The 13,449-nt window shown below is 48.5% G+C and overlaps 1 protein-coding gene across 2 annotated transcripts in view; it reads right to left on the bottom strand.

The window, feature by feature from the left end:
• Positions 1-5,432: 5,432 nt before the first annotated feature.
• Positions 5,433-13,449, bottom strand: part of Map3k9 (mitogen-activated protein kinase kinase kinase 9) — a 63,775-nt gene continuing 55,758 nt past the window's right edge. Inside the window, exon 11 of one of the 2 annotated variants that reach the window (XM_028782153.1) lies at positions 5,433-13,033. In XM_028782153.1, the coding sequence (XP_028637986.1) occupies positions 12,549-13,033 (485 nt within the window). In that variant the 3' untranslated portion in view covers positions 5,433-12,548. The remainder of the gene's footprint in view (positions 13,034-13,449) is intronic. The other variant, XM_028782154.1, reaches the window with a different exon arrangement.

The following is a 13,449-nucleotide window of genomic DNA, read 5'->3' as shown; positions in this document are numbered from 1 at the left end:
GCTACTGACCAGGCCGAGATCTAGGACTTTGAGTTGGCCCAGCCCCCACATCTACTCCATCTATGAACTGCTTGAGCGCATGAAAGGATTGGTCCTGCAGATCCAGTGCTGTAGGACCTCCGTGACACAGGGCAATGTAGTATAGCAGAAGCCAGAGGCCTCTAACGATACTAGTGACTCATTGCAATGAACATTTGCAAGTAAAGATGTATAGACAAAAGGGTCTACTGTGGCACACACTGTGACACACTATAGCTTTCATGACAAAATTTTGTGGTGGTGGTAGTGGTGGTGGTAGTGTGGTGGTGGTTTGTTTGTGTGGGGGAGGTTGCAAGGGCAGAGGACTGTTATGAAGGGATGGAGAGATAAGTGGGATTGGAGTGCATGATGTGAAATCTATCAAGAATTAATAAAAAGTTCAAAAAAAAAATATGGTCCAAGTAAACTTTGAAGTCTCCTGAAAGACTTAGCTTTGAGGAGCAAGAGCCAGGGTTCCCTCTTTGCATGAGGTCACCTGAGTAACAGCTTCCCCAGATTCAGCTGCCAGCTTTCCTGATCCAAGAGGGCACAGCTACCATTTGCTCTGGTGATAGACCTTGATGTTATCCATGTGATATTGATTTTTGCAGCCATAAAGACTTTAAGAGTTATGGGATCATGATTGCTTCCACCGAGACTCCAAAGGAAGGTCTGGCAGAACAAACAATGCATATAGCAAGGTCAGCATCCTTCTGGGCAGCACTGAGAGGTAAATGAAGAATCTGTGAAGGTGAAGCCAAAGCTACAGAGAAGAATCCATAGTATTGAAGATCCCAAGCATGTGCGTGTCTATGGAATAGTATCCTCCAGATTGAAACATTTCTGTCCTGGAGAGAGGTGATTCAGACACCAGAAGTTCCAAATTAAACATTCCACCCTGAAGGAAGGAAATTAACGACTCACAAGTCTCAGACTTATTACAAGACTCAGAAAGCACCTTCCCCTCCAATACATAAACTGTAAAGATGGCTGTTGAGCTGTCTGTAGAGATACAGCATTTGTTTTGGTTTTGGTTTTGGTTTTTCGAGACAGGGTTTCTCTGTGTAGCCCTGGCTGTCCTGGGACTCACTCTGTAGACCAGGCTGGCCTCGAACTCAGAAATCCGCCTGCCTCTGCCTCCCAAGTGCTGGGATTAAAGGCGTGCGCCACCACCGCCCGGCGAGATACAGCATTTGTACTCACAAGTGTGCTCAATCAGCCATTGGCTTTTCGGTGATGCTGCCATGTTTGGGTCTTCCATGCTCTTGTAAGTAACTCAAAGAAACTCAGACTCACCCAAATGGCCTTTGGTAGATTCATTTCACTGGTCTTTCCCAGAAAAGTCACAAGAAACTCCAAGCAATGTGTGGAGCCAGCTCAAGAGGGACCAAGCGGACTACAATGAAAACCACAGAGCAGAGCTGCCTGATCCCACTGGAGTTCCTGTCATGATGCTACATACCCCAGATGCTGGAAATGGAGCTATAGAATGTAATGTGTATGCTGTTGGTCTTTGGTTTTGCTTCGGCTGGATGCTTTCATGTTTTCCTCCTATTCTCTTTGGGATGGAAATGTTACTCTGTCTCATCATATATTAGAAGTATGTACTTCCTTGAGTTTCGGAAGAGACTTTCACTTAGGACTCTTGAACAATGTTGGAATTGTTAAGACTGAACATTTTAGACATGGGCTACTCTCAATCTGCATCATGAGATAGTCATGACCCTGGCGGGGACAGGGGAGCAGAACGTTATGGTTTGTATAGGGAGAATCCTCAAACAGAATTCTTATGTTTCAGATGCTATTCAGCTAGTGGCAGTATTTTTGGAGATGGTGCAAACTTTGGGAGGCAGTGGTAGCAAAAGTAACTGGTCACTGTGGCATGTTGTTGGAGATGATGCCTGAGTTCCAGGCCCTTGGCCTCTCTCTTCTTCTTGTACACCCTGAGGTGTAGCGGTTCCTCAACAATATGTTCCTACAACATTATACTCAAGTACATAGCAACAAGCAACTAAGAATTGAACCCTATGAAACCATGAGTCATGATAACTCCTCCTGTTGTTTCTGTCAGATAGTCTGTCATAGTATCAAGAAAAGCAACTAATACAACACACACATACACACGCACATCACTTCAAGCGAGTTAAAATTTCCACATACATGACATCTCAGACTGCAGTAGGCATCAGTGCCTACTGCACTGATGATCAGAGGATCAGAGACTGAGTCTTTTCTTAGGTAAGTCATACAAGATGGAATTATGAGTTTCTTGACTGTCCACCTGTCTCTAATCATGACCTGCAGGACTGTCCCATGGTATTTGGTAAACATCTTCATTGCACCTTGGGGAGACATCATCTGAAGAGCAGAGTTGTCTCTTCCTTCACTTATTTCCTTTGTCTTTTGTACAACAATTCCTTGCCTCCTCTCTCACAAAAACCTCACATGATTTCGAGATGGTTTAATTGGGTTGTGGTTTGCTCAGACATCTGGGTAGATAGCAGAAAGTGAGGTTACAGGAAAGATAATATTCTTGGGTGTTGGAGAACTGGATAAGTGAAGCTCTTGTCTTGCAAGCATGAGGGCTGGAGTTTAACTCCCCACACTTACATACACAATACTCAAGCGTGCACAAAGAGTAGAACATACTTTGCAATCCCAGTGTTGGGGAAAATGGAGGCAGGAGGCTTGCTGATCAGTCAGTCTATCAGTCTAAATGGAGGAGTCTCTAGGCTCACTGAGAGACCCTGTCTCAAAGGAGGTAGACTGTAGGGGGTGAGTCATGTCCTGAGTGATCGTGTATTGTTGCCACGGGCATGGCCATGACAAGGTTCCAATGCCTCAGACCGACAGGAATAGCCAAGCCTTACTCCCAGGGGAGGCTCAGACGAACCAAGAAAATCTTTCTCTGGTCTGAATGCGAATGTTGACAGTATGTGAAGAAAATGGCCACTATCTACCCCCCCACTCCCATGTTTATGTCCTGAAGACTGATCCCCTACAGAGATTAACTAAACCCTTTCCTCCTCCTCCTCCTTCTCCTCCTCCTCCTCCTCCTCCTCCTCCTCCTCTTCCTCTTCGTCCTCTCCTCCTCTTCCTTCAGCTGTACACAATAGCCTCACCTCCTGGTTTATCTGTATATAATAGCCCTATCTCCCTGCTCAGCTGCATTTCCAGGGCGCTGGGGCTTCTCCATCTCAGGGCCCAGACCACCTAATTCCAGATTCCCTGTGTACATGTCTGCCCTTCCTTTATTCCCTGGCCACCTCCAGTCAGAGTTTTCAGTATGGAGTTGGTGCAAGGACATGGCAGTGGATCCTCAAGGATGACACCTGAGCACCTGAGCAAGGGTGACACCTGAGCAAGGCTCTCTCCTTCTGTACACAAACACACACATGACATCAGATATTCTCAAGCAAGAAGATCAAGTTATAAGAAGTGAGTAAGTGGGAAAAGGGCTAGGGACAGAGAAGTGGTAGTGGGAGCTGGGGAAGGTGGGTGGAGAAAGCCCCATAGGTCATGAATACAGATCTATTCCTACAGGCTTTAGGTGTCATACCATTAGATGTGACCTGTCCCATATCTCCTAGGGCTGATGTTATGTCCCACTCCTCTCTTCCAAAGAAGTGCCCAGTGCCTCCTACAACAGGTTGTCCTGATAGGGTGGCAGAGGAGGACTTGGGCAGAGTCAATGACACCTACCCTGCATACCACCTCACACCCCTGTGACAAAACATGCTCCAAACTTCACTTCCCTGTGCCTAAAACGTGTTCTCCAACTTCAGCTGGTTGGACTAGATCGGGTGGGGACCGAGGGCTCATAGGAATAGACATCACTCTTGACTGAAACACATTCCACAGTCAGGCAAACAGGGTGTGGTAGAGGTGGGCCAAGCCCAGCTGTGCTCTGGAGGGATGTAGGCTTAGGTCTGTTGTAAGCTCACATCAGCCCATCCAGGCCCTGACATTCCTACCCAGCTGAGCTCTCTAGACTTGCCCAATACTTCCCCTCCCCTCCTAGAACTTTCTCTGCTCACGTCCTCCCTAGGTCCTGCTTACAGTTTGCTAGTGACTTAAATTTTAGCCATCTCTACTTTTGGAGGAAGGACTAAAGAAAGGTAGGAAGGACTTCCATCAGGATGGGGCGCCCCTTGCCTCCCATCAGGAGACAGAGTTTTGCCATGTAGCTCAGATTGGCCTTCAATTTGTGCACTTCCTGTCTAAACCTCCCCCCCCCAACCCCGTTTGCTGAGAGTATAGGCATGCTTTACCACACCTAGCCTTTGTCCTTGGCAGTTTTATGCTGCCTTTTAACTTCTCACAGACATTTCCCTATTTCCTGGATTATTCTTGAATCATCTTAGTGGTTATATCACAGTTCAATCAATAGAACACTAGACTTATGAGCCTGGTGTGTAGCAGAGCTTACTTCCAGAACAAAGCGGGGCACACGCATGGCATGTTTGTAACCCCATCAACTTGAGGCAACAACTCGGGCAGGAGTCTGAGGCAGTGTGGACTACACAGGAGACTCGGTGTCAAAAAGACAAAGGAAACAAAGAGATTAATATGAGAGGGGACCACTTCATCATTCTCCCTCTTTCCCTCTCTTCCCCATATCCACACCTCCACCCTCGTGTGTGTGTGTGTGTGTGTGTGTGTGTGTGTGTGTAGGCCAGAGGTGCCTGGGTATTATTTTTCAGGTGCCAGTACCATCACCCTTTCACACTTTTGGACAGGATCTCTCACTGGCTTGGATCTGGCTAGCCTGACTGGCCAGAGAGTCCCATCTTCCCCTGCCTCTCCAACACAGTTATTACAAGCACACACCACCATGTTATGAGAGTTCTGGGGATCAAACTAAGGTCCTAATGTTTGCAAGGTACAAACTAAGCCTTTGTCAGCCTCACTTCCATTCTTCTGGGCTCTTAGGGACATCGCTATGAAGCTGTCTGTGAGGCGCCAACTCAGGCTCACCCAGTCTACAGGAGCCCACGGCATCCCATCACAGCTCCAACTATATCTTAGTAAACAGATTTCTCCGGGCTGATGAGATGGCTCACATAATAAGGGTACTTACTGCCATGCCTGATGATCTAAGTTTGATTCCTCAGAACTCACCTGGGGGAAGGAGTAAATGGAGACTTCTCTGCTCCCCTGCAGAGCAACCTCTGCCCCTGCCCCTGCAGAGCAAATGCCACTCCTCTACATCCCCCCTGTAAGAGTCCCGTGGTCAGCTTAGCGTCTCAAGGACCCTCAGAGGCCAGTCACCCTCGGCCTTTTTTGACAGAATCTTATCTCTCCACATTCTTTCCTACAGGTAACACTTCCCTGGGTACAGCCTGGCTACTTGCGCGTCTGGTTTAATGAACACGAAAATGGGTTAGAACAAGTTACACAGGACCACCACATCAAACCAGGAGTAACCAGTGTGACAGTTTATTCAAGTCTCTGAGAGCTCTGGTGTTGGGACCAGGCGGAGATCAGCATTACACGGTAATACAGTGGGCGGCTTAGCCACTGAACCAAGCCCGCTTGGCATCCCGTCAACAATGTACAGTACCTTGAAAGAAATGAGGAGAGAAAGCCAAAGGGTAGAACCTGATAACAAGTTTCCTTCAGGACTTTTCCGTCTTTAAATACTTCTGATAATACACAATAATTTAAATTCCAAAGCAAATAGGGGCTCAAGGAGGGACTCAAGACACACAGAGAAGAGGAGACACTGCCACAGAAAAGGAAGCTTGTAGTTAAATACTGAACAACAAACAACTTTCACCTTACCTTCTAGACTCATGGGCGTCAAAAGGAGAAACCCCAAATACAACTTTTTCAGAAAAATAGAGCCTATCCAATGCCTGTCCTTGAACAGAGCCTCAGATCGCTGCGTGTGGAGGCCTGGCTGTGGACAAATGTCCAGAACAGGGGCCAGGGGGAGCAGAACATTAGTGAGTTCAACACCTCTCTGCTTTGCTAGCTGGGTACCAAGGCTCAGGCGACAAAAGAACAACATCCTGATCTCCCTGGAAGACAGGAGCTGAGACAGGCTTCCAAGTTCCAAGAACTGGGAACAAAACAAAGTGGAGGAGCAATACAGGACGTTCCAAGTGGGGAGAGCAGAGACCAGGGCCTCCTTGGTGCTGGGAGGGGAGCTACAGGGCAGACAGCCATCCCAGGGAGATCAGAATCCCGGCAGACCCGAGAAAGGTGAAGGAGAAAGCTACTATCAGCAATAATGACGTTTGCTGGGCTCTGGGAGATCACAGGTCAGCCAGAGAATACAATTCCTTGGGAAGGGGTTGATTTCAGAATGTACATGGACCCAAGAAGGACTAATTTCACCTCAAGGCTTTTCAACAGCGGTCTAGAAATGCGCTCACAGGCTAGAGCAGAGGTCGGCAACTTGCTTCCCAGCTCTGTGACTCTAGGCACGCGATACGAACACCCCAAGTCTGTCCACACACTCTTGGATGCAGGTAATAGCCACCAGCTCTGGGGGGTGCTGTAAGGAGCCACAAAGCACACGCACGTAACGTTCCGGACAGAGCTTCTTTACGTGGAAGATTTAGTAGTTGTTTCTTAAGATTTGACATCCAGCTCCAAACCCGGGCCAGGATAAACCCTCATCTCATTCTGACAGTAATACGGAGCTAAGTTACATGCCTGAAATCTTAGCAGCTGGTAAGTGGAGGCAGGAGGATCAGTAGCACAAGGTCATCTTAGCTATATAACAAGTCCGAAGCCTGTCTGGGTTACATGAGACCCTATCCAAAGTAACAATGATAATAAAAATAAGAAATAAAAGGCATAGCAGTCATGGCCTTGGAACTGGAGGTAGAATAAACGGCGTGAGTGGTGCGACTGTGAAGGCGGGAAATAATGGCAGTGAGGCTAACCCTAGTGGACAGTGCGAAGGTTTGCTGTGCAGGGGTGGGGTGGGAAAAGTCACAAAGCTTACCACACTGGGGAGCAGGACTGATGAGTGAGGTCTATTTACTTCTAGAATTCCAAGAGCGGTTTAAGTTGAAAATGTCCAGGCTTCTGTCTATATGAGCACTTTCTTTCTGGAATGCTTCGGCGAGCCTGAAAGGCAGCCGGAGAGAGAACACGAAGGAAGGACAAGTCACCCCAGCCACAGGGCCAAGGACAGGGACAGGGTGCTTCCCCATTGTATTTAGGGGACGACAAGCAGCACTTAGAACTTGTGGTACGAGGTGGTAATGAAGATAAAACACAAAGTCTATGTCAAATGCCGCAGCTCCATCTGGAGCCCCAGCAGACAGGCAGGCAGGGCCTATCCCACACCAGGTTAAGGAGAGCAAGGCACTTGCATTGGATACAAACTTCAAAGGGAGGATTAAAAACAAACAAAAAAAATCAGTAACCAAAGGCTAAACTATACTTCAGTGTAAATTTCTAAAATGCCAAAACTAATAAAAACATCCATGATATGGTCGGTGCTCAGCCTTAAGGCTGTCTGGCAAATATGGCGGTGTGAAGGATTGCAGGAGTGAGGGCAACAGAGAACTACTGAAATTTGGTCTTGTGTGCAAGGATGCCATATCACTTCCCAGGGGTCTTCACATCAGGGTCTTCCTTACAGCCGTTCTGACCAGAGGGCTTCTGCTCCTCCTGCCCCAGTAAGAAAAGCTGGTCTTTGAACACGAGATTTCTGCTCTCATTTCCTATCTTGCTGCCAGTTCACACCTGACAATCCAGGCACAGGCAGAGCAGTCAGAGGGTCAGTCAGGGCAGGGCGGGGCAGGGCTGCTTCCAAGGGAGATCCCTGCTCAGGTTACCACCCTCAACCCCCAGGATCTTCCCCTTTCCAACGAGAGACTTAGAGATGATTCAGGGACAAAGGCAGTAAGAAATCAAAGCCCAGTCAGAGCTAAGGAAGGAGAACTCAGTACACTGAAAAGTCAGTCCAGCGCTTCCCCAGCAGCTTAGGGAGACCCAGGTGCCCCCAGGATCCACAACCAGAAATGGACAAAGAAGGCAGTGAATGGGAACACCTAGAAGCAGTCCATTAAATAAATATATAAATAAATAAATAAACCTCACCTGGCTTGCAGACTTAACCAGGAACCCTGGTCTGGGTTAGACTGGTTAGATATGAATTAATTACCCTTAATCAAACAAGATTCCAGCTCCTAGTTCCTGCCCTCCTACTAAGTACCAGAGATGGTGAGCCTCCAGGCGGCAATGTTGGGGAAAGAGTCCAAGGAGAAGGGCCTTTCTCCTTTTACATGTGGATTTTATTACGACTTTTGAACTAGGAAAATATTGTTTGGTCATCTGGAAATGTGTTTCCGACTGTATCGTGGCAGGGAGTCGTTCTCAGGCCAAGCCAAGGATATACGTAATGTATGACAATTAATACATGACTGATCCACATGGAGTAGCCAACTTCAGCCTTTGACCTCCAGTCACACAGACATGCTCCCTTTCTCCAAGGGAAGCAACAATGCAAGAAGCTCTCTGTGCTGGGGCTGGGCCTCCGGAACCAGACATTAAGAGACAGGAACTTGCTCTGTTGCCCCAGACTGACATCACACCTGGGGCTGGAGAAATTGCCCTGCCTCAGTCTCCTGAGTAGCTGGGCTCCCAGGAATGCATCTCCAAACCTCACTAAGATGGTAGGTTTTCAAATTAGAAGGGCTTTAAGTAGAGGAGTGAGCATCCTCTCCAGCTCACAGGAGGGCTTCCGAAGGGCCAGATATTGGCAAATTTCGACTTGAAAATGGACAAATTAAGTTGCCAGGTTCTTGCCACCCACAACTCCCTGAGGGCCACTCTTACCTCTACCCCAATTCCAGTCGACACAAGTCCATAGAGGAAGTTCAGTACTTCACCAACAGTAGGGCCTGTCTCTCTTTCCCAGGCCTTCTAGAGGCAGAGCTCTGTGCTTCTGACCTGTCAGGTTGTGCAATTCCTCACATACCCATCCAAAGGCACATGATCAAATAAGCGTATGATAAAAAGATGGGGGTTCTGCATCCACGGTGGAGCACCATGGGACACTTACATCCTGAGGTGTCCACTCACAGCCACCCAGCCTTCCAGGCCCTCTGTTAAGAGCTTGACATTGGTAGGCCCTTGCTTAGCAAATGGGAGATCCAGCTACAGGGTTGGTGGGCAGGGTACCAGAGGAAAGAAGAGGATGAGGAGAAGACATGAACTTCATGAGTTAAGAATGGCCCTTCTCATGGGGAAAAGCGTGGAGCAAGGTCGGGTCTGGACACCCTGCAGTGTCGTGTCCCTGAGTTCTATGAGGAGCGTTATCCCTTGACACATGACGTTCCATGGCTAGGGACCCTCTTCCCAAAGATTATTCCAGAACTGGCCTGATTTCGAATTCTTATCAAATATGACCTTAGAGATACTCCTCAAAAAGCAAAGACAGCAAACTGCCACCCAGATGCTGCCACCAAGCTCCTGTTTGCTCAGTAAGACACAAATGGTAAGGACACCCAGCTGGCCAGGTTAAGTGGGGAAGGGAATTAGAAAACGATTATGTAGTCACCTGGGCTACATGATGTGGTGGAAGAGCATGCGCCTGGCCTGGGTGCCCATTAATCATGTTAAACCAACTCCAAATCACTCATCTTCCAGAAGCCAAGGGATAAAACTAAGGCGAGATGCCCTGAGGCAGAGATGGTGAGAACCACGTTGTCAGCCTCAGCATATTCATCCTGCAGGGGAAGAACCTGGCCCTCCAGCTGGCAGGGAGTCACAGTGTCTCAGTGTCCTTGCAAGGGAAGTGTATGATAAAGGCTTTTGGAAGGAGACCTGAGAGGGATCAGGACACAGGACCAGAGTCATGCAAGAAAAGCAGAACAGAGGAGGCAGGCCGGCTCACGTGGTCTCAGAGCCTGCTGGCCAGACTCAACCATCCAAACAGTGTGTGTGTGTGTGTGTGTGTCTGTCTGTCTGTCATGTGTCTGTCTGCTGCTCTTGAGACAAGTGTATCGAATGTGAAGAAAATGATGTCACTTTTTTTTAAAAAAAAGGTTAGAAGGGAAAACATCCTTATTCTGAGTTGTTCAAACGTAGGCTATTGTTATTACAATGCCTACAAGGTCACAAGGATGTCAAAGAATACCAAGTGAAGAGTATCCACCACACCTTCCTGGAAATAGCTGTAAGTGGCAATGGAGGCACCTCCTCAGTTCCTAGCAATAGCCTGGACCTATAAGGATAAGCACTGGCAAGTGAAGGCCTGAGAGACTCACAGAAAAGAACAGTATCCAATCCTATTAACAGCTTGAAGATGGTGAACAGGCCTTCCAAGCAGACAGCCAAATCTTGGAGGAAAGGGAAGTGAAAGGGAGAAGCTACTGTCACTTAAGTGGGTTTATTCACACCTACCAAGCCTGGTCCTAACCATGACCACCTATAAGGAAACCTATGTCACACAAATGGTAACTTCTTAACATTCATCTCATCTCCAGGCTCGCACGCAAGAGTGGCAGGCAGAGGGCCAGCACCGCACAGGTTTGGAGGAGCTAAAACAAGACCCCTCCCACCATGTTAACCCATGTTCACTGCAGCAGTTTACTCAGCCCTGCTTTCACTTCTCTCTGGTGCAATCATCTCTTTAGCAAAGCCTTCCTCTGTCTGAATGTTGGGTAGAGATGAACTAGATTCCACCTGTCACTCAATGGCATGTAGCTGCCACTCAGTGTACACTGCATCTGTAACAATGTCTTTCCTGGAGAGATGGCTACAGTCAAAATGTGGCTAGGAAAAAGCCCTAATTGGGTTGGAGCACAGGCTGGAACAAGCTGCAGCCTACCTTAAAGCTTTAATGCAGCCAAGGTGTGCAGATGACTGTGGCTTGGAACAGGGGAACATCACTGGGTTGGCTGGGGCCACGGGAGTCATGAGCACTCCTCTCATATCTGAGGGGTCAGAGTATGGGGGCAAAGTTAATCTCTTCCATTCTCATTTCACAGAACCAAGAGGGAAGATCAGATATTATAGCAAAACCCTGGCTGACACCATCAGCACTGATCCTGTCTGAAACTGGGGGTGCAGGGTTGAGACAAAGGGCAAATGAGCTCATAAAGAACTTGTGGAACCCGACATGCTTCCCAGAGAAACAGCACTGATGACATCTGTCACCTGCACCATGTATACAGCTCTAACACTCTGGGCATCCAGGTGGCAAACACGGAGAGCCTGTAAACAGACTGAAACACCACTGGGGACTGTAACCTCAACCAAGCTGTTACTATCATGTAGGGCCATGGTGCACACACAACACAGGGGGCTCACTGGGAATGGACAGTGAAGAAAATGGGTGAGAACACTTTGAAGCTGTGTATTCAAGTTTAAGAAACAAATACTAAACACATCAGCACTAGCCTTTCTGGTCTCTGCTACCCAGGTCATGGTACAGGGCCTGACACAAAGGCTCCCTGTGTATAGACAGAGATGGTGTCAGCAACCACTGCGTGCCTTAGGAACTGTATCATGCTACTACCTCCCTGCACCCAAACAGTATTACTAAGAGTTTCATTTACTTCAAGGACATCACAAAATGGACAGTCCGGTGTAGAAATCCCGATAGTTCCATACCTCATGGTCCCATATGCTATTGGCATACTTCAGGTGTATCTGCGAATCCTACGTGACCTAAAGCCCATTGACTCCAGGAACTGGAGGAAAGAACAGAAGTCTAGTAAGACAGACAAATGCAGGCATTGTTCCTGACTTCAGAACTGGGGTCAGTGAGCGTGTCTCCCAAACAGCTACTCCTGAGATGAATCTGATTACATTCAAACCTGGTGTGACCGTGATCTGAACCCAAGCCATGCAATGGGTGCTGATTTCTGCCTTTGTTTCTAAAACCTAAACCAAATGAAGGCATGACTCTATCACCCTCCCCACCCAACCTGACTGCATTGCTCCTGACTGCCTCCTCTCCTCCCTTTCCTAACTTTCAGTACTCATTGAGATTTGCGCAGATAGGCAGTACCAGGTCTGTCCAGCCCTCTGGCCTTCATAAGGCCAGCCTATCCCCATCAGCTTGCATGAAAAGACTTAGGACACAAGACACTTATCAATTACCAAAGGTGACACTGAGTCGTGGGAAGAATCGATGATAAATCAGAGTAATCACAGAACATCAGTACAGGTGTGTCAACAGGTAGGACTCAGGGCTGACAAAGGGAACCCAGGACAGCTCAGGCTGGCTGAGGAGGAGAGGCAGTGGACAGATTTGGCTGAATGACTCTGCAGTGTCACCCTAAAGATAAGGAAGACCAGAGCGTGGGGACATATGCACACACCCCTCTCTACACAGACAGAGCTGACACCCCCCCCCCAGTGACCATGGAGAAAAGATCCTGCAGGGCAGGAGAGCCTCTGAAGTGGCCCTGCTCCCATCCCTACCATCTTCAAAGTGCATTCTCAGTGCAAGGAGGAGGTCTGGATCCCAGGGGGCCTAACTGAGACCGGGCTGTGCCAGCCAGCTCCCTCTGCCTCCTCCAACTTCTCCCTTGCCCACCCTGACCCTTTTTACACTAAGACCAGAACTCCTGTTGGATCTCATATGGGGAAGGCCCGTGTGCATTCAGTTCAGCTCTGCATAGGGGCACAGTGCTATCCTGGCTCTGCCCCTCGGCGTCCAGGTCCAGAAGTGTCCGCTCAGCAGGGGGCAGTGGCCCTGCCTGTAAAGGGAGCAGGGCTGGAAGTCCAGGCCGCTCTTCTACAGTGCTGCTGCTGCTGGCAAAGCAGGAGTCCAGGTTGCTGGGTGTCTCTGTGCTGGAGCTGTTAGCTGGGGAGGCGCTGCGGGCATGGCTGGGAGACACAAACCACCAAGGGTCCAGCCGCTGCCGGTTGGCAGAAGGGCGTGGCCGAGGCAGAAACTCCAGAGTCTTGGGTCTCTCTAAGGTAGAGTCTCGCTGTGTATTCCAGCGCCTTGGAGTTGGGGGAAAGACCACATTGGGGTCAGGGAGACGGGGGAATTCACCTGGGTCTCGGCTGGGACTGGGAGTTTTCAACATACCTGGTCAGAGAGACAATGGGAAAGGCATCAGATGGCGGCAGTACCATTATTTCCAGCTGAGATATGCACCTTCCCCATACTTCCATATGCTTAGGAACACGGGGCAAAGGGAGTTAAACAAATGTTTACAGAACTCGCACTGTGTCAAGCAGTGTGCTGGGAGGTGCTGGGGATACAGTAGTGAACAGAAACAAAGTGGCCTAGGGTCCAGTAATAGTAACATATTGGGGGAACACACATATAATAAACTAATTTAAGGCACATGTTGGGAAAGGACCCATAAGCTGGTCTCTTATGTTTGTAAATAAAGTTTTACTGAGACACATTTTTGATACGCTCTGTAGCTGCTTTGTATCTCCAGCAGTATAGCAGAATAGTAACAGAGAGAGAGAGAGAGAGAGAGAGAGAGAGAGAGA

Source organism: Grammomys surdaster, unplaced genomic scaffold (assembly GCF_004785775.1).
Source record: "Grammomys surdaster isolate TR1022 unplaced genomic scaffold, NIH_TR_1.0 721, whole genome shotgun sequence".
Taxonomy (NCBI): domain Eukaryota; kingdom Metazoa; phylum Chordata; class Mammalia; order Rodentia; family Muridae; genus Grammomys; species Grammomys surdaster.
This window is presented reverse-complemented; position numbering and strand designations above follow the sequence as displayed.